This window comes from Electrona antarctica (assembly GCF_951216825.1).
Source record: "Electrona antarctica genome assembly, chromosome: 14".
Classification (NCBI taxonomy): Eukaryota; Metazoa; Chordata; class Actinopteri; order Myctophiformes; family Myctophidae; genus Electrona; species Electrona antarctica.
Window position 1 is genome coordinate 26,134,543 of NC_136795.1, and position 17,589 is coordinate 26,152,131.

The 17,589-nt window shown below is 41.4% G+C and overlaps 2 protein-coding genes across 4 annotated transcripts; both read right to left on the reverse strand.

Moving 5' to 3' along the window:
- Nucleotides 1–9: 9 nt before the first annotated feature.
- On the reverse strand, nucleotides 10–7,613 carry xab2 (XPA binding protein 2). 3 transcript variants are annotated; one of them, XM_079519534.1, is made up of 19 exons: nucleotides 7,412–7,613; nucleotides 6,680–6,828; nucleotides 5,674–5,797; nucleotides 5,368–5,565; nucleotides 4,441–4,575; nucleotides 4,152–4,316; nucleotides 3,858–4,002; nucleotides 3,601–3,752; nucleotides 3,381–3,500; nucleotides 3,149–3,280; nucleotides 2,871–3,002; nucleotides 2,427–2,540; nucleotides 2,146–2,308; nucleotides 1,768–1,958; nucleotides 1,557–1,679; nucleotides 1,256–1,427; nucleotides 926–1,052; nucleotides 374–489; nucleotides 10–283 (listed from the first exon to the last, which is right to left on the reverse strand). In XM_079519534.1, the coding sequence occupies exons 1-19, from the start codon at nucleotides 7,445–7,447 to the stop codon at nucleotides 192–194; spliced, it is 2,586 nt and encodes an 861-aa protein (XP_079375660.1). In that variant the 5' UTR covers nucleotides 7,448–7,613; the 3' UTR covers nucleotides 10–191. The 3 variants fall into 3 exon arrangements, with proteins under 3 accessions (XP_079375660.1, XP_079375662.1, XP_079375661.1); XM_079519536.1 differs by having other exon boundaries at nucleotides 1,262–1,427; nucleotides 7,412–7,612; XM_079519535.1 differs by lacking the exon at nucleotides 7,412–7,613 and adding an exon at nucleotides 7,200–7,237.
- A 5,332-nt stretch (nucleotides 7,614–12,945) lies between these two features.
- On the reverse strand, nucleotides 12,946–15,797 carry LOC306937121 (uncharacterized protein; the record flags this gene model as incomplete). The annotated part of the gene is made up of 8 exons (XM_079520789.1): nucleotides 15,791–15,797; nucleotides 15,212–15,375; nucleotides 14,804–14,935; nucleotides 14,556–14,715; nucleotides 14,005–14,156; nucleotides 13,741–13,923; nucleotides 13,518–13,556; nucleotides 12,946–13,386 (listed from the first exon to the last, which is right to left on the reverse strand). Exons 2-8 carry the CDS (start codon nucleotides 15,227–15,229, stop codon nucleotides 12,946–12,948), a joined length of 1,125 nt encoding a protein of 374 aa, XP_079376915.1. The 5' UTR covers nucleotides 15,230–15,375; nucleotides 15,791–15,797.
- Nucleotides 15,798–17,589: the final 1,792 nt, after the last annotated feature.

Here is a 17,589-nt window from a genome sequence, read left to right on the forward strand (position 1 = left end):
AAAGCCTAATTATTCACTATTGTCGTGGTTATTTATTGTGTACAAATACAGGATCACCTACAGAAAGAGTGGAAAATAGTCATTTACATGGGTTTGAAAACAAATGAGTCCTTCGACTAACACAGTAAAACACATTTCAGTTACATGGATATGTGGTTATCAAATGCCAACAAGTTACAGGATTTCCAGATTTAGTCTTCTTCTTTATGCCCTTCTTCTTGCCCTTCTTCTTTAAGCCCTCCAAAAACAGCTGTTGGGACACTCTTCTGTTCAAGCTGCACCTCTGTGGACAGAAGAACAAAAGACGATGAGCACATTTTCACTGATTTAAAAAACAAAAACATTTGTATCCGTCATTGTGTTTGCCACTCACCTTCTGGCCCTTGTCCTTCATCCTCATCCTCTTCATCACCATCATCATCAATGTCAATCTCATCAGGATTGGCTTGTTTGGCAAGTTCAGCTAGCTCAGTACGAGAAGTGTCACTCCTGCACGAGTCAATATACAGAGATAACACAGGTTAAGCCACACATGCTCCTATTTTTTAAGGGGTGTTGCTTGTTTAGACTTAATTTCTTATTTTATTTTTTTTTAAGATTTGTTTTAGGCTTTTATTGATAGTTATTAGTGAAGACAGACAGGAAAGTGGGAGGGAGATAAGGGGAGAGACATGCAGCATAGGTTGTCATGAACGGGACTCGAACATGCGACGCGCTTGTCAGGCCAGAGCCTATATGTGGCATGCGCCTAGACCACTAGGCCAGCGGGCGCCCCCAGACTTAATTTTCTATTGCAAATTAAGTTTATTCCACACCAAAATGACCAATAAAGCATAACAACAACAAAATAATAGAAAGCAAGACACACCACCAAGTCTGTAGAGGTACTTTGTGCAATGAGATGGGTAGAGCATAGACTACAAACCTGACAAAGAGAATCTTTTCTTTGGGCTTGGGTTTGTCTTTTTCAGCTTCAGCAGCAAGTTGTTGTGCCTTCTGTTCAAGCATCTTCATGTCATCGAGCCCCATCTGGCCTGGAGTGAGGTCTGACACTGCAAACAAACAAGATACTTTAAAGCAAAGACATACAATAAAATGTGGGCCAGTACATAAATTAAAGCATGGTATTTGGGACACAATCTTAGAGTGGCCTTCTGGCAGACATAGTAAGTCCCAATAAGACACTTGTATTAGGACCAGTGATTGTAATAACATGTATGCTTGTCCAAACTGTGATGCTGAGCCTTTCTCTCACCAGTACCTGTGGAGCTGGTCGTGGCCTTCATCATCTGAGCTGACATGAAGTTAACCTGTGTGTTGTATGTTGCCTGGACACTACGCTTGATCCTCAGCATCTCTCTGATGGTGTCCTCATTTCCATGGCGGATCTCAAATTCCTTCCAGTTCTGCCAGAAAGTGGCAGTGGTCTGAAAGAAAAGACACAGAGACGGACGGCACAATCATGAATATCTAAAAAGTATGTACACATATAGCCTATAATGGAAATTAATTATGACCAAGTGTAATATTAATATGAGTTCATGCCGATATCTCACCCTAGGATCACAGATCTGGGAGCAGTAAGAGTAGATTGCTCTGCCCCGGTCAATCTCACCCAGCTTACTCTCCATGTCAGCAAAACGCTGGCACATGTCCCTGGCATGCTCATCTGGAAGGACCTGGAAGAACAGAACTGTTATAGTCTGATGCCATGTATAAAAGACAATGACATTTACATACGTACAATGTACATTTACGCTTTGTTACCTCAATGGCCTTCTGATAAATGGCTCTGGTGTAGGTAACGCCATAGATTTCTGCAGCTCTCTTGATGTAAATGTTAAACATATGATGTCTTTCACCAGGATCCACTGCCTGTGTTGCTCTTTCATAGACTGCCATGGCATGTCGAGCCAAGCCATACTCCTCTTCCAGTTTAGCGTACAACAGGTAAATGGCTAGAAGCCAAACACAATGACACAAGGTTAGTATATAGTTAATACATTAGGAATCCAGTAACCCCATTCGAAAAACACAACATGTAGTATTTCATCCTCAGCGGTGGAACATATTAAACAGAAATATAGAGGCTGAATATAACCAAGTTGGCTGGTACCTCAAAGATATTTGAACAAAACTACTTACTCTTGGCAAACTTGGCTGGGCAACCATCCAAAGCTTGCTCAAACAGATCTCGAGCTCTCTCCAACTTCTTGCCTCCGTAACGGTCAATGAACTTGGTGAGGTATGTGTTCCAGATGTCATAAACATTTGGCCACCTGAAGAGAGCGATGCCACGCTCGTATGCCTAAAGAGGGTTGAAATGAATAAACAGGAGAAATGTAGTTGGTGCTCAATTGTTTTGACAAGAATCAACGCTGCACAATGAGATACAGGATTGACTAACACAATATGGGTATAATTACTTTGAAACTCTCCTCAAAGTAAGTGTGTTCTTCCAGGAACATGGCATAATTGATGATGATCTGTGGTGTGGCAATGCGGAGGTCAATAATACGGTCATAGACTGCCTTCGTAGACTGAGGAGGAAAGGGAAAATAAAAAGCAGGCATTAGACAAAATCTGTGTACAGCAAAAGACTGATTTATCAGTACACAAAGTCAAAGTGAACCACCAGACCAGGGTTTCCCACAGAGCTTGTCAGCTGACTTGAATGAGAGTCATTATAAAATTAAAATCTGTATTTAACAATTTTATTTGGAACAAACTGTCACCTGAGCTTGACAGTTGACATCCCCGGCTAAAAGGCTTAAATACTACTAGAAGTGGGGAGTGGCAATAAATGGTGGCAGTTCCCACAAAATGTCCTTAGTTTTTAGAATTAAAACGTAAGCATCTCTTGAACATACCTGGAAAGTTCCAAGACTCTCCTCCAGGTCAGCCAGCATCGACCACACCTTGAGGGACTTGTAGACTCTGTTCTGGACTGGCTCGGATGCATCAAAATACTCTGCCTTCTTGGATGGGATGGCTGTAGCTTTCTAGATTAATGCAACAAAAAATAAATGGTTTACATTTTACTGCTATATAAATTAAATAATTCAGACAGATAAAAAACAACTTGGTACTTATCATTATCATCAATATTTAATCTTAAAATAATGGTGCTCGTGTGCAGTTGTCTCACTCTCAGTATGCGGAGTGCCTGGTCATAGTTCTCATGGCGTAGCTCCATCTCTCCATATTCACACCACACCCCTGCCAGGTCATCCACATGCTTGTAGTTGACCTTGGTGGCCTTTTCAAAGATGGTCCGAGCCTGAGTGGTAAAGGACAAAAAAGTTACAAACAGATGCGAGAAGACAATACAACTTTTGTCCTCTTAATAGTTTCACAGTGGGATGAAACCTTTAACTTACATCATCCAGTTGTTCATTTTCCTCATAGAATTTAGCAAAAGAAACCCAGAGGGAATGAGGTTTCCCAGTGGCTTTCATTGGATCCACAGTCTGCACTGCCTCCGTGTAAGTATTGATGATCTGTAATTGAACATTTTGGTCACAGAATTATGATAGCACAAGGAGACGCATCAAAGTCTTGTCAGGTAGTAACAGACTACTTGATAATGATGAAACTCACCTGTCGTGCATTGCCCTCATACAGCTTCACCCTCTTATGCCACTCGTGAACATTATGAGGATTCTGCCGCAGTAGTACGCTGTTCAACAGAAGTGGCCGCCGGGTTATCAACTGCTCAAAACGGGCCAACCTGAGTTCCAGGTCTATGTCCTCTGGAACAAAAGAGGAACCAAAGGTTAAAAACAACCAGCAGCATGGCAAAAAGAACTGAACGCGAATAACTTTGCTTCTCATTTGTAAAAGCATTCCCCACATACCATCTTCATCCTTCCCAATTTCAGATGTGGTCTCCATTTTGGCAGCGATCATGCTCTCCTCAAACTGGGCATAGCTGTCAAACACTTGTGTGAAGTCCCTTACTGTCACCACAGTCAGAATGGCCTCTTCATACACATCACGGGCCTGATGGAGGATAATCATTGAACTCAAACAAAATGTACGGATGCATAATTAAAAGCCTGATGGAATAGTTTCTATTTAATTAATTAAACCTAGCTGCATTCATTGCTTATGGACTGCATACTAATTGACGGAATTCAAAGAACACCCACCTTCTCAAAGTGTCCACTGCGGATGTAATAATCAGCCAAAGAGCACCAAAGTTTTCCAAGTTGGTCTGTGAAGCGTGTGAGGCCTCCTCGGATGATGGCTCCTACATTCAATGAGGTGACTTTATCAGGGTTCTGGGAAATCAGGTCGCATAACTCGTGCCACAACTGTCACAGGAGATTGATGAACAAAGAGTAATACAGTTAATAATGGGCTGTTTGGTAGGGCCTTTGTGAAAAGCCCCAACAAAATAACGGATAACTTGGCATGGGATTGGGAGAAAAATCTTACCTGGTAGTTGGACTTCCCCTCTTTAGACACAAAGCTTTCATCATTGACAACTGCTCCTAGTCGCACAGCAGCTTCATCTAAGCGTCCAATAGAATGTAGGTAGTCTATATACTCCTCTGCATTCTCTGGACACAGCTATGGAGGGCATGGAAAAACGGCTCAACATAATGACTTAAACTAATACACACCTGTCTCAAAGCATGTTCAACTTGCATTACCACGGTTGAACTGCAACATTAGTGTTCAACAGGATAGACTATTTTGCTATGGTTTGGTCAAAACGTATAATAATAATCTTTATTTATATAGCACCTTTCATGACACAAATGCAGCGCAAAGTGTTGTTTTGCTTGTTGACATATCATGACAATGCCTGGGGGCTTCTATTCAGCTACCTCCCACTCGCACAATACTTTCAAAAGCACACAACACTCTCATAAGCGTACACACCTACACAACTGATCTTTCTCAAATCTACCTCTCGTCCTTATATACATCAATCCTTCCCGTTTGCTTCTCTGCTTACGTTTGTCTTTTTTATCTGGTCTTCTCTTCAATTGATTTTTTTTTTGTCACTTGCAAACTCACTCAATTGTGGTTTGATTGTGGGGTTTGTTTTGTTCATGGAATAAAAATTAAAACAGTGACAGCTTGGGTGTTTGGTGCCTCAACTAGTTTGAGACCAAGACTGTCTTGTTTCACTAGTCTTTCCTCTGCCCTTGGTTCCCTACACTGACTTTATCTGAATGAAGCATACAATGCCAAAAAATAAACCTTTTAGAACAGTGACATCGAATACATTTTCATTAGATGCAAGCGAGTGATCTCTGTGTATGACTGTTATTATGCGGACAACAGAAACTAGTCTAACACGTGTCCAACTTAACAAGACACCTCATGGGGTTGAGCTTCAATGCGTTCTCTTACCTTGAGGTACCTGCGATAGACTCGGATAGCCGTCTCCGGCAGAGGCAAATTCCTGGCAAAACGGAGGTACAGGGGCCAGATGCGAAAATGCTGAGTGACCGGGAGTGCTCTGAGAGCACGGTCAAACATTCGCCGACTCCGTGTGATTTTGCACTGAGACACCAGGAACTGGCAGAAATCGAGCCATATTCTCGGCATCTAATATTGGGGAAAGGCGGACCGTTAGAAGATGCACAGACCAGACATAATGTATTTGTCTACTGACCATCGAGTTCTCCTAAACTGGGTTGAGGAGCATTGCCTCACCTTATGCATGAACACCAGTGCTCTCTCATGACAGTTGTTGATCTCCTCGTATGCAGGCTCTGTGATGCATTTCCCTTTAACCTGTTTCCGTCTTTCTCTCAAGTAGTTGTACCAAAGCTTGTAACTGTACAAATAAAATGAAAGGTTAAGAGTGAGTGAGCAGACCACTGTTGATCAATTGAAAACAAATACCAACATGTTCACAACTATTCAACCACCTTAAAACCCTAATGCTGCCCTCTTGCATTGTATGTACAGGAACAGTTATGTTGGCAACAACTATTAATTAACTATTAATTGGGTTTGCCTTGTGTCTGTGGCCTTGTTACAAGTGTCGGCAAAGACCTACAATAGATTATGAACTATAAGGTTATGGGCTCTCAGGTTCAATAACAGTGTTACAGTATGTACAGCGGGCAAGCATCGGCCGACACATCGCCAAATTGCCCGTCATCGCCCGAAAAGATTAATTATTTTTATCTTTTCGGGCGATGTTGCCCCGCCCACTTTGACCATCACCCGTTCGCCTGCTATCGCCGGGTCCCATAGACAAATAATGCACTTCCGGAAAATTCGTCTGGCTGTCGCCCGCTGTTAAAATGTACTGTTATAACTTAAGTGAGACAAAGCAGACACTGGCAGGTCAGAGGACAGTCGAGAACAATTGATTGTGGCCAGTATCCATAACCAAGTACTGTACAATTTTGAGGTATTTTTTACTTACATTTGCAATACTTGTTTTACTTCTACTCCACCTCAGAGGAAAATATTGTACTTTTACTTCATTACAATTATATGAAAACTTTATTTACTTTGTAGATAGATTAGTATTACAGTAAGCACTTCATTACCCACAATGAGTACTTTTACTTTTGGTACTAGAAGTACATTTTGATGCCAATACTTTTGTACTTTTACTCAAGTATATGCTAAATACAGGGCCTCCACTTGTAACAGAGTATACCTACTTTTACTTAAGTAAAACCTGTGAGTACTTCTTCCATACCTTCCAGGCAGCTCTTTGAGGGCCCGCTCGTAGATCATGTTCAGGGTGGCTTTGAGTCCATTCTGTTTAAACTCTATGTATCTCATCCAACACTTGACTGAGTATGGGTTCCTGATGATCTCCTCTTCATATGGAAGATCATCTTCCTCCTGTGTGGAGGAGGAGAGTACAAACAAATCGCCATGTTAATGGCACACATTAAAGCGGTTAGCTCAATTCACGAACTTTAGGTTATTTGGCGCTAATATGGTTAACGTAGCACTAGCTGGCGCTGTGTGACTGTTAGCCCTGGTCCAGTGCTTACAGCGAGTCTCTCTGTCAGAGAGAGACTCGCTGTAAGCACTGGACCAGGGCTATGTGACTGTGTGCCAAAAATTAAATCCAACTTTAATGAACGATACGTGTTGTTAGCCAAGCTAGCTCGCTTCCTGACGTTACCTTAACGTTTATGACGCTGTAACTATTAAACCAACAATGTAACAGGTACGTAGCAAACAAAGTTATACATGAATCGACTTACAAACATGACGCTCGCTTTTCCAATGATTGGAGCCATTTTTTGTTGCTATGTGACTGTGTGCCAAAAATAAAATCCAACTTTAATGAACGATACGTGTTGTTAGCCAAGCTAGCTCGCTTCCTGACGTTACCTTAACGTTTATGACGCTGTAACTATTAAACCAACAATGTAACAGGTACGTAGCAAACAAAGTTATACATGAATCGACTTACAAACATGACGCTCGCTTTTCCAATGATTGGAGCCATTTTTTGTTATCCTTACAACACAATAAACACTGTAAAGTTGGCTAGCCAGCTGCTAGCATGCTAGTTCTTCAGCGTGTGTTGTCCTCTCTTCTTCTGTGGATTTCACCGGCAGCTTCAGCTTGCTTGCATCATTGATGTTGCATTACTGCCACCTACCTTCTGGAGTTGAAGTCCAAGACTCCAACTGGTAGGATGATAACTAATTATTCATCTTCGTGTACTTATTGTAAGTATAGTCTGGTTTGGTATTTAGTGCAGTGTTTGTGTGTGTGTGTGTGTGTGTGTGTGTGTGTGTGTGCGTGTGTGTGTGTGTTTTTTAAGTGGTGCAACCACTTCATTAAGGAGCGTGTGTCTCCCTGGCTGGGTCTGTCCGAGCACGAAAATAATTTGGGTTGTTTTCACAACCAAGTGTCACCAAGTGTCACACACACACATATTAACTGTATATATGATGATTTCGGGAGTGACAGTACAGTGCAGTACAGTACAGTACAGTAGCCTACAGTACAGTAGAGGGACCCCCTGGGGACCCCCACATGGTAACTCTGTCGTTTCTCAACCGTTTCGGACGCTGGGCGTCTGGATGTACCGGGGACCCGCGGGGACCCCCACACGGTAACTGTCATTTCTCAATCGCTTCGGACGCGGGCGGCTCACCGGAACCGGGTCGGCACCCTGGGCATGTTCCTGTGGGTCTGGAAGTTCCGGGGACCCCCTGGGGACCGCCACACGGAGTTGCACCACTTACTTCACACGGGTGTGATTTTATCGCTAGGCTATATCACATAATGGTGAGAACCATAAGCGAATACGGAATAGGAGTACAACAACATGGTGTTGGGGAAGTTTATGCTCTGAATTTGACATTATCCTAACTACTTTAGAAGCATTAAACAGCTACTGTCCTCACGGTTCCCCCATATGAAGATGGATTGACATTGACCATGGTCCAGTCCTTTGTGGGTGTTGATGGATGTGAAGTCATGGAGGAGGTGTGTGTTGAGTGCTGCTTCATCTCAGAGATTCTCTTCTCTAACTGGGCGATTTCCATGTTGAAGCTCCTTAATGAAGCCTTCAGCCTGTTTCTTCTTTGTTGTTTTCTCATTTATCACATGTATAAACGAGCTCAGCCTGGCTTCTATCAATACAGCCGATCGGACCTGGACACTGTCTGTCTGCTATCTCTGTGTCTATACATGTTTCTGGCTGATCTCTACTGATTCATTGACTTCCTGAATCTTCAATCATCGTTTTCTCTCCTGGACAATCTGTTGAATTTCAGCCTGTCTTTCTTTCGTATTCTTCTTTCAACCTTTTACTCCTTAACTGATGAATCCTCGCAGACAGATATAATTGGTCTCTTATAGATGTTTAAACATAGTGGACACTGATACACATCATTAGTGTCCCAGTAAAGTGAGATACAGGTTCCACAGTAGTTGTGTCCACATGTAGTGCTGACTGGATCAGTGAACACATCCAGACAGATAGAACACAGGAAGTCCTCTTCAGACAGGAGACTGCTGGCGGATGCCATTTGGCCCATTTCTAAAACTACAAAAAACTTTGATTAACTGGAATCTTGGCTGTATCAGCAGCAGTGGTGCTGCTGGGGTGTCCTCAACCAGTGATCTGACCTGACCTTTATGATCCAGGAATGTTTAGGATGTGACTAGTGACTACAGCATTATATCCATCTTTCTTTCAGTCCAATCTGTGTAATCAGCTTTGAAGCCAAGCTGACTGAAATCACACGTCATAAATATGACATCAGTCTCACTCAATCCTTTAGGGAATATATATAGACGTACCGGAGCACTTGGGAGGTCAGTCTATGACATCATAGACGCATCCATTCTATGATAACTGGTACTGCACTATAAGTATTCTCACAACACATACAATGGGTACTCTAAACGGAGTGTGTCAGGCGGTGCTGGAAATTGAACAAACTGGACTGCTGGATGTACGTATACGTGGTTGAACTTCGTCGTCCTCAGACGAGCCCTCTATCGGCGTCAAAAGTTGCCATACATTTGGCCAGCTTGTTTGTGCTTTCCGCACCAGCATCTTTCTTTAGCACATAAGCAGCACAGCCACTTTGATATGCATTAGCCCACGGACCCCCATTTGATTGCAACCTCAGTCTCTACTGTAAAATCCTCATCGTTAATTGTCTCCACCAGGCCGAAGGCATGGGGAGAGAGTATGTTTTGCACTCCGTCCGTGTGTGTGTGTGTGTCCTTCCTTCCTTCCTTCCTTCCTTCCGTCCTTCCGTCCATCCGTTATCAGCTAATCTCCGGTACCGTTGGCCCGATCCATGCCAAACTTTGCACACACACTCCATAGATGCCAACGACGAACCTCTGCCCCAAATATTCCTCAACGGCCTGTTATAGCGCCACCATGAGGCCGATTTAGGCAAAACACATTTCTGTAGATTACTCGTACACATTTTATCCATACATCACACAATTCGGTATACACTATCTCCATAGTCATGTGATCAACACAGATCTGCACAATTTCCCATCTTCCATCCTGGTTGGCTAATATTGGCTTCCAAAGCTCACATGATTGGTCCGTTTCGAACAAAATGCCACACATCACAAACACTGTGCAATTTCCGTGAAATTATACACGCACATTTCCACTAGGCCAAGGACGACATGCCACTCATTATTTTCCAAATCAGCCTCATGGTGGCGCTATAACAGGCCAATTCCTGTTTTTAGCTATAACTTCATCAATCTGTATACAACTTATGTATGCGCACTAGAGGCCATGGACAAACATTGTCCCTGCATCCCTCCACATCTGCCGGTTATAGCGCCACCATGAGGCCGATTTCTGCTAAACACATTGCTTACAGTATGTTAGTCGCACAGATTTCATCCAAATCTCACGCAAATCGGTACACATGATCTCTGTAGTCATGTGATCAAGACGAGTCTGTTGGATTTATCAGATTCTACACTGATTGGCTAACATTGCCTTCTAAAGTTTTCAGGAGTGGCCCGTTTCGTTCAAAATGCTGCACATGTCCTGCTCATCCAGAATTCTATCCTCAGATTCGATGAGTGATCTGGCTCTGCATTTCCTCAACAAAATGAAGAAAATTGTTGCAAAAAACAAACAAACAAAAAAATATGTTTATATTACTCCTAAACATTTTGCCAAACATCTCACACACTCCTATCCTCCTGGTGGAGACCTGTGCCCAGAAGGGCACTTTTTCTAGTTTAGCTCTGTGTACAAATGGAACCAACCCTTATGGGTCCGTTTGGTTGGACCCCTGGTGGTTCCTGGACCTGACATTGAGAAACAGTGGTTGATGCTTGAAATATGAAAAACACATTTTTACTTCAAATTAGAGAAATGTATTCATGAAAAGCAGTCAGTTTGTTGGTGAATATTAAATATTCCAGCTTTTATTACAAAATGGTATGGATTATTGTAGGTACTGTTTACTGTAGCATTAGCACAGAGATTCTAGAACAGCAGCATTCATTCAGTGTATCTCAACCACTACTGGATATGATATTATACTGACAGGCGTGGGCAACAGTTGCATGTGATTGTGATGTACTTTGCCTTTTACAAGGTTGGAGAGAACTACCAACACCAGCCAAGCAAACAGTGAAAATAAGCACAACTTTTAACTTAAGTCTTATTATCGTATGCTAATCAGAATAACAAAGAAAGAAATAGGTAAAGTATAATTTTAAATTAATACAGAAATAATTGGAGAAAAATGTCAAGAAATGAATGGATGCCTTTGGGCTTTTCATACAACAGAGGCCCCCTGGTCTACCTGTAGATGTGTTGTCCACCTGGTCTTTAACAACAAGCCCCCTGGTCTACCTGTAGATGTGTTGTCCACCTGGTCTTTAACAACATTTAGCCTACCGCAATTTTATTTTGCTGCAGAAAGTAGAAGATGAATGAGTTAAACTTTGTTGGTGCAATAACATTTTACACATTACATTTGAGTGTGTATCCAAAAGTAAATTGAAATTCCAATGGCTTCTTACTGCGTGTGCTATCAAAATGAACAGGATGTAAGTACAACTTTAGATCAATTCACAAACCAACCATAGTCTGCATTTTTCATTTTAATTTTTGGCATTCAGTTGAAAATATAGCCTATTGATATATTGATGTCCATTAACAAAAAAAGTTCATATCAGGATGATACGTACTGTACAGACATGGTATGTATAAAGAAAAATACAACATACATAATAATGTATGTCAGTGTAGTTCTAATGATTGAAATTGTATTACATTTTGCCCAGATGTTCGTCTTTAGTTTTCTTGTTTGTTCGTTTTTTTTTGTTCTTGTTCCAGGAAAAGAAAGTTGTAACTTTGGTCACCATTGAGAACATGGGAAATATACCTTTTTATATATATATATATATATATATATATATATATATATATATATATATATATACGATTGTAATGCACTTGATCTCATGATGTAGTTGTTCACTATGCTTGTACACGATGACCAAAATAAAAACATAATTTCAAAAAAAGAAATTGTATTAAATTCGATAAATTGGCAAAATTACTCAAACCATTGGCATAAATAAAGAACCTACAAACATTTATCACAAATGTTCATGTCCATATATTGTGAAGTCATGTCAATCAGTAAGTGCATTCTATTAAAATGACTCCATTCACATATTTAGTCTCTCTTGTTGACTCACAACTCACAAGGGTGCTGTTTTTCTTCTTTTTTTGCCAATGGGTTCCCAGATTGCATATGATCACAGGATGTGTCATGTGTCATTTTGTGGCAATCAATAATATCAAACGTGTTATAGTTCACCCTAATTGAAAATAATAATCTTGTTTAGACAGCCTTTAGTTTACCACAGAGTGCCACACAAAATTTATTTTTCAAGCTAGGCCTATAGCCAAGAATGGAAGCAGGCCGTTACACAACTCGCTTAGTTTGATAATGGATTTTCAGGGTCCCACACTTGTGTATAAAAATTACTATACATGTCACATTTCATTGGATAAATACAATTATTATGACACAGTTTACTGTAAATATCTTTACTTGTATGAACAGTTCCAGACAGCTACTGCCATTTGACAACAATGAATCTTTCCATGCTCATGGTGGCAGTGCATTTAATGACCTTTTTAAATAATGAATTAATGCATTCATTAACTCATTAAAAACCGGGAAGGTTTGTGTCATTTGTCATGTGTCATTTTAGATTATTTTCGTTGGCCATTCAAAAATAGCAGATATATGAGCTTGATCATTTTTGAAAAATCGTGAAAGTGAAGAGAACTATTGATTTAGAAGGCATTTGTAGAATCGGTCTCAGGTCTTAAAGGGGTAATTGAAATAATTCTCCTGTTATATGTTACCAAAACAGTGAAATAATAAATAATACATACAGTGAAGCTCAGTACAAACAAGTGCCTTTTCTGTCATTCCGTCATGCTTGAATTCCCAACAAAACCTTTAGCTATCTTTTCTTGTCTTTCTTCCCCCCACCCTTTCCCTTTCCCTTCCCTTGCTCTGTCTTTCCCTTCCCCTTTCTGGGGTCCCCTCTCCCCTTTTCTCCTCCGTGACTTGTCCCCTTCTGCTGCTGCTGGGCTGTTGTGTGAACCTTTTGGATGGCGTAGAGATCTGGGCTGATAGCAGGACTGGTTCCATGTTTCCTCACTACATCCCGATGAGGGCTTGCGGGTACAGAGCATGGCCTACTACGTGCTCCTGGCATAGGAGAGGAGAGCCTCGAGTGGGCATCCGTAGGCTTTGGTCCCTGTTTTGGGACCAGATTCAGGTTGAGGGAGAGGGGTCTGCCTGGACATGGGCTCAGAGGAACCACAAGGCTCTCTCCCGGAGATCCGAGCGTAAGGAAGACCTCTGGGAATACACATGGTTGACCGGTATTCTTACGTCCCTTTGAAAAATTAAAAATAAACAAAGTTAATATAAGTAGAGACAGAAACATATATTTGGTAAATGTGATTAGCTAAAACATATCTTCCATTTTAATCCCCTAAGAACATGTCAGGAATGCTAATGACTTACCTGTTGTGGTGTGACGCTCATGGTAACACTCAAGGTCAACTGTGTGGAAGCAATATTTCAGTGTTGTTTGGAAAGTATTGACATAAAAGCATTTATTCATAATATGAAAGAGAATGCAAGGAGATTTTCTGAGGCATAGTCATCATGCCTGGCAGAAAAGTCGATACAAATGAAATGTAGAATAGGAGTAACCAAACTATCACATTTTAAGGGGAGTATTTACCTGGGGCGGGGAAGGTTGCATTTTCTGATGTTTCGTGTCTGGGCTGAAGGAGGCAGATCTGGGTGGAGCTTTCAGCGCACCAGACTCTGCAATCTCTGCATACGGATTTTGAGGCAGAGTGGCATATCTTGGACAGGCCATCCTTGATTTTCCTGGCGTCAACATGAGGTGTTGTGCAGGGCTCTGGCAGAAGACAAACAAAAGTTGGCTATAACACTCTTGACCACAGCGAATGATAATCTGTATGGTGGGTAACTAACTAACCTGAACTCCATTTTTTGCATAACTCCCATTTCGCTGTCTCCCAGTAGTGCCACTTATCCCTGGCAAGGCAGGAAGGCAAACACGCTGATCATCCAGCCGCTTGCCTTGACTGCAGGCCAGAAACTTGAAGAAGTCATCAGCTTTAGGACCACCTGTAAATGAATGGAGGATTGGTAGTGAATGATCTGAACATCCTGTTAAAGGCACTGAAAATTAAGCCGACGCCAATTTGTTGGGTCCGAATATATTAATGTTCAAAATGTAAAAATAACATTTAACTTTAATTATGCAATGACCAAGCAAACAAGTAAATAAACAGAACTTAAGCCCCATTCAGAAAAGCAGACAACACACCGCAAAATTATGTAAAATGTTTGAAAATATTTAGAAAATGATGACCTGCCCATAATAGGGACGACAGGTTGAAAATCGAGATCGAGACACATATTTGGCTGCATAATTGCCGATACATATGTCGCCAAAAAGGTATTGGCCAGGTTCTACTGAAAATACATACAGCAGATCATGAATGCCATGTGTTTGGCTCTGACCTGCATGTCCAGGTACCACATGTCCAACAGCACCATTGTGTTTGGGTGTGGCTGGTGTACTCCTGCTAGGCTGTAAAGTACAACGCTGCTCGTTCATACGTCCACGTTGAGCATGCCGCATCATGGTATAGAACCGGTCTTGCTCAGCTGGAGAGACTTCCTGCAAAACGGATAAATAAATAGTTATCCCTAACCCTAAACAAAAAAGGAAATGGATATTAGGCTGCATGTTATGCATGATCTCGAACCTTCCGAGGCTGGTCAGTTGGGACATTGTTGAAGGAGGCAGACCTCAATGGGGGATCAGCGTGCCCTGATGGGGTGCCCAGATTCTGGAGGATATGGGGTGCTGAGCATCTCTGTTCATCCATCCTGGAGCCCTGAGAAAGAACATTTTGCAATTTGTCATTCTAATGTTGATCTAACAGGCCGATGCATAATCAGTCACCACTGCAATTGTTTGCAGTAACATCAAATTGTCAAAGCCCTTTTCTTTATATGCAGTATTTACAGTCCACAGTCTCTGTGTTAATTATTTATCTATTTGTAACTCAGATGTACAAATAGACCTTTATGATCCAGTTGATTACATTTGTACACTCTCTGAGTTAAATTAACACTGAGGTTTCTTACATGGTAGAAGATATGGGGCTCACCTGGATTTTGGAAACCATGTAACACAAATCATCCCTTCCTCCAGTAGCTGATGTGGACCCCCCATTCTGTATCCCTGGTAGCGTACGAAGAGTTACTCTCTGATCATTAAGCCGGTGGCTCTGAGAGGAAGCCAAGAGGCTGAAGAACTTATCAGACTCTGGACCTAGGAGGGGTAAATACAGACATATACTATAATAGCTACATGAATCAAGAATTGAGGACATAAACGCTCTTTTTAACCACTGAAACCCTCTAGTCCAATAGTGAAACGGACGTGAGTTATTGTATTCGGTCCACACCAAATCTCTTCGCCAAAAACAGCCAATCTACATGCTCAAAATGCGTCTGAATGTGAATAGAATAGACATGCTGTGGCTCAAGTGGTTCATATTTATTGACCAAATTAGAAGAGGCAGAAAGGCTCGCTCAACTCAAGGTCCTTAACTTCTCCAGACTGTAGTCGAGGACAGTCTGGAGAAATTAATGAATATACTGGGTACTTATTTTGGTCTTAGGAGTCTTTTGTGTTTACAGACGTGTTTCTGTTTCGGCACACAGGTCAGTGAATCTGTACTCACCTGTGGGTACAGTACTACTAAGCACTCTTTCAGTGTGTCTGGCTGCAGACGTGTTGGTCTTTCTGGGAGATAAGACACAGCGCTGTTCATCCATTCTACCACGCTGGGCATGGCTCATTAATGAAACGAACTTATCCTGCTCAGCTGTAGACACCTCCTGTATTGCACAGACAATTAAAAAAACAATAATAATTATTATTAAATTTAGACCTTGATTGAGACCTTTACCATTAAGCTTTTCAACCCAAAAGTGAACGATCTCTTCAGGGCAGCCTAATTATCAATCCTACAAAGTATCGTGAAAATGTGTTCTCAAGTTACAGTATCTTCCTTAATCCTTACAAACAATGCAAACATAACAAGACTTATAATACTATCCATATTTTCAGATTAGCCTAAATGATTTTGATTGACACTTGGCTGTTACAATATATGTGGCGGCAGTGGCACAGGAGTAGAGCAGCCGATTTGGAACCCAGTTCGTTCCCGGGCTCCCCCAGAGTTATTGAGGAGATTTGAAGTGTCCTTGAGCAAGACACTGAACCCCTAATTGCTCTCGGCTAGGTTGGTGCCTTGCATGGGTTTCTCCGCCATATGGGTGAATATAATGCACTTCGTAAAGACGCTATGTAAATGCACCCTTTACTTTTTATGTAGATGGTAGATATAATTGAATACCAAGCAGCTAGGTCAAGTTGCAGTAAAAAGTTTAGATTTTACTAAATTTGTCTTATCCATAGAAAAGGGCACCAAGACTAGCAGGACATCACAGAATATACCTGTTGGGGTAATATTTTATCGTTGATCTTCTGCCGCACTATATCTGAGTTGTAGCATGCAGATGCTGAACGTGGACGGTCTGAACCAAGTTCAGAGCTATCCTTTCTTTGGGTAGGCTTGATTTGGGGTAAGGAGCACCTTTGTTCCTCCATTCTAGAACCCTGAAAATGATTGGTATAATATATTATTATGTTTGAACAACATGAAGGTTTGACAGTTTTCAGGCATTTTTGTGAACCAGAGATTGGGATATACTAACTTGAACTTTGGAGACCATGTAACACAAGTAACTTGACTCTCCTCCAGCAGTTGATGTGGTGTTTTGATGCCGTAGCCCCGGCAAAGAAGGAAGCGTCACTCGCTGGTCATCAAGCCGGCGACCTTGAGAGTTGGACAAGAGTCTGAAGAACTGGTCAGGATCTGGACCTGGATCTCTTTTCTGGAATAGTTCACATAGGTAACTGGTTAATGTCACTGTGGTAAATTGTTTGTATTGGCTGTAGAAGCCAGGGTGCTTTCATTTTGACCTAAGAGAAGTCATCCACACTGATTATGGGGCCATCGTAGTTATGAACTGCTGTAGTGGGTTAAATAGTCCCAAAGGGGTTTCAACTTAAAATAATAAAGCCAGAGGTTAATTAATATATCTCTGCTGTCAAGAAGAAACCAGCTAACTCCAAAATGTTCATTTCTCAGGAAATGAAAAATAAATATATTTTTTTCAGGAAATGAAAAAAAAAACATGTATTTTTAAAACAATACAATACTGCCTCATCAAAGTTGGTATTGCGACTTTATATATTGTCAATTACTTGCATGAGAGGGGGAGAGGTGGTGGAGTTAGACAGTTTGAGGGTCTAATGGAATTAGCTGGTTTTGTCAGAAGCACTTTTTACTACTTTTCATTGGTTCAAATTGTTTTTAACCATCAAACAGACGTAAAGGATGTTCAATACCATTGATTTATGGAAAACTTAATTTATTATCAAAAACCTGAAAAATGGAGTTAGCTGGTTTCT

What these genes read in the sequence shown, in the direction of transcription:
- xab2 (XM_079519534.1), bottom strand. Translation starts at nt 7,447, where the DNA reads ATGGCTCCAATCATTGGAAAAGCGAGCGTCATGTTT. An exon ending in AAAATGAACAACTGGATGAT is followed by an intron (nt 3,281 to 3,380) that starts GTAAGTTAAAGG and finishes TTTACCACTCAG; the next exon opens with GCTCGGACCATCTTTGAAAA. An exon ending in AGAGTCTTGGAACTTTCCAG is followed by an intron (nt 2,541 to 2,870) that starts GTATGTTCAAGA and finishes TTTCCTCCTCAG; the next exon opens with TCTACGAAGGCAGTCTATGA.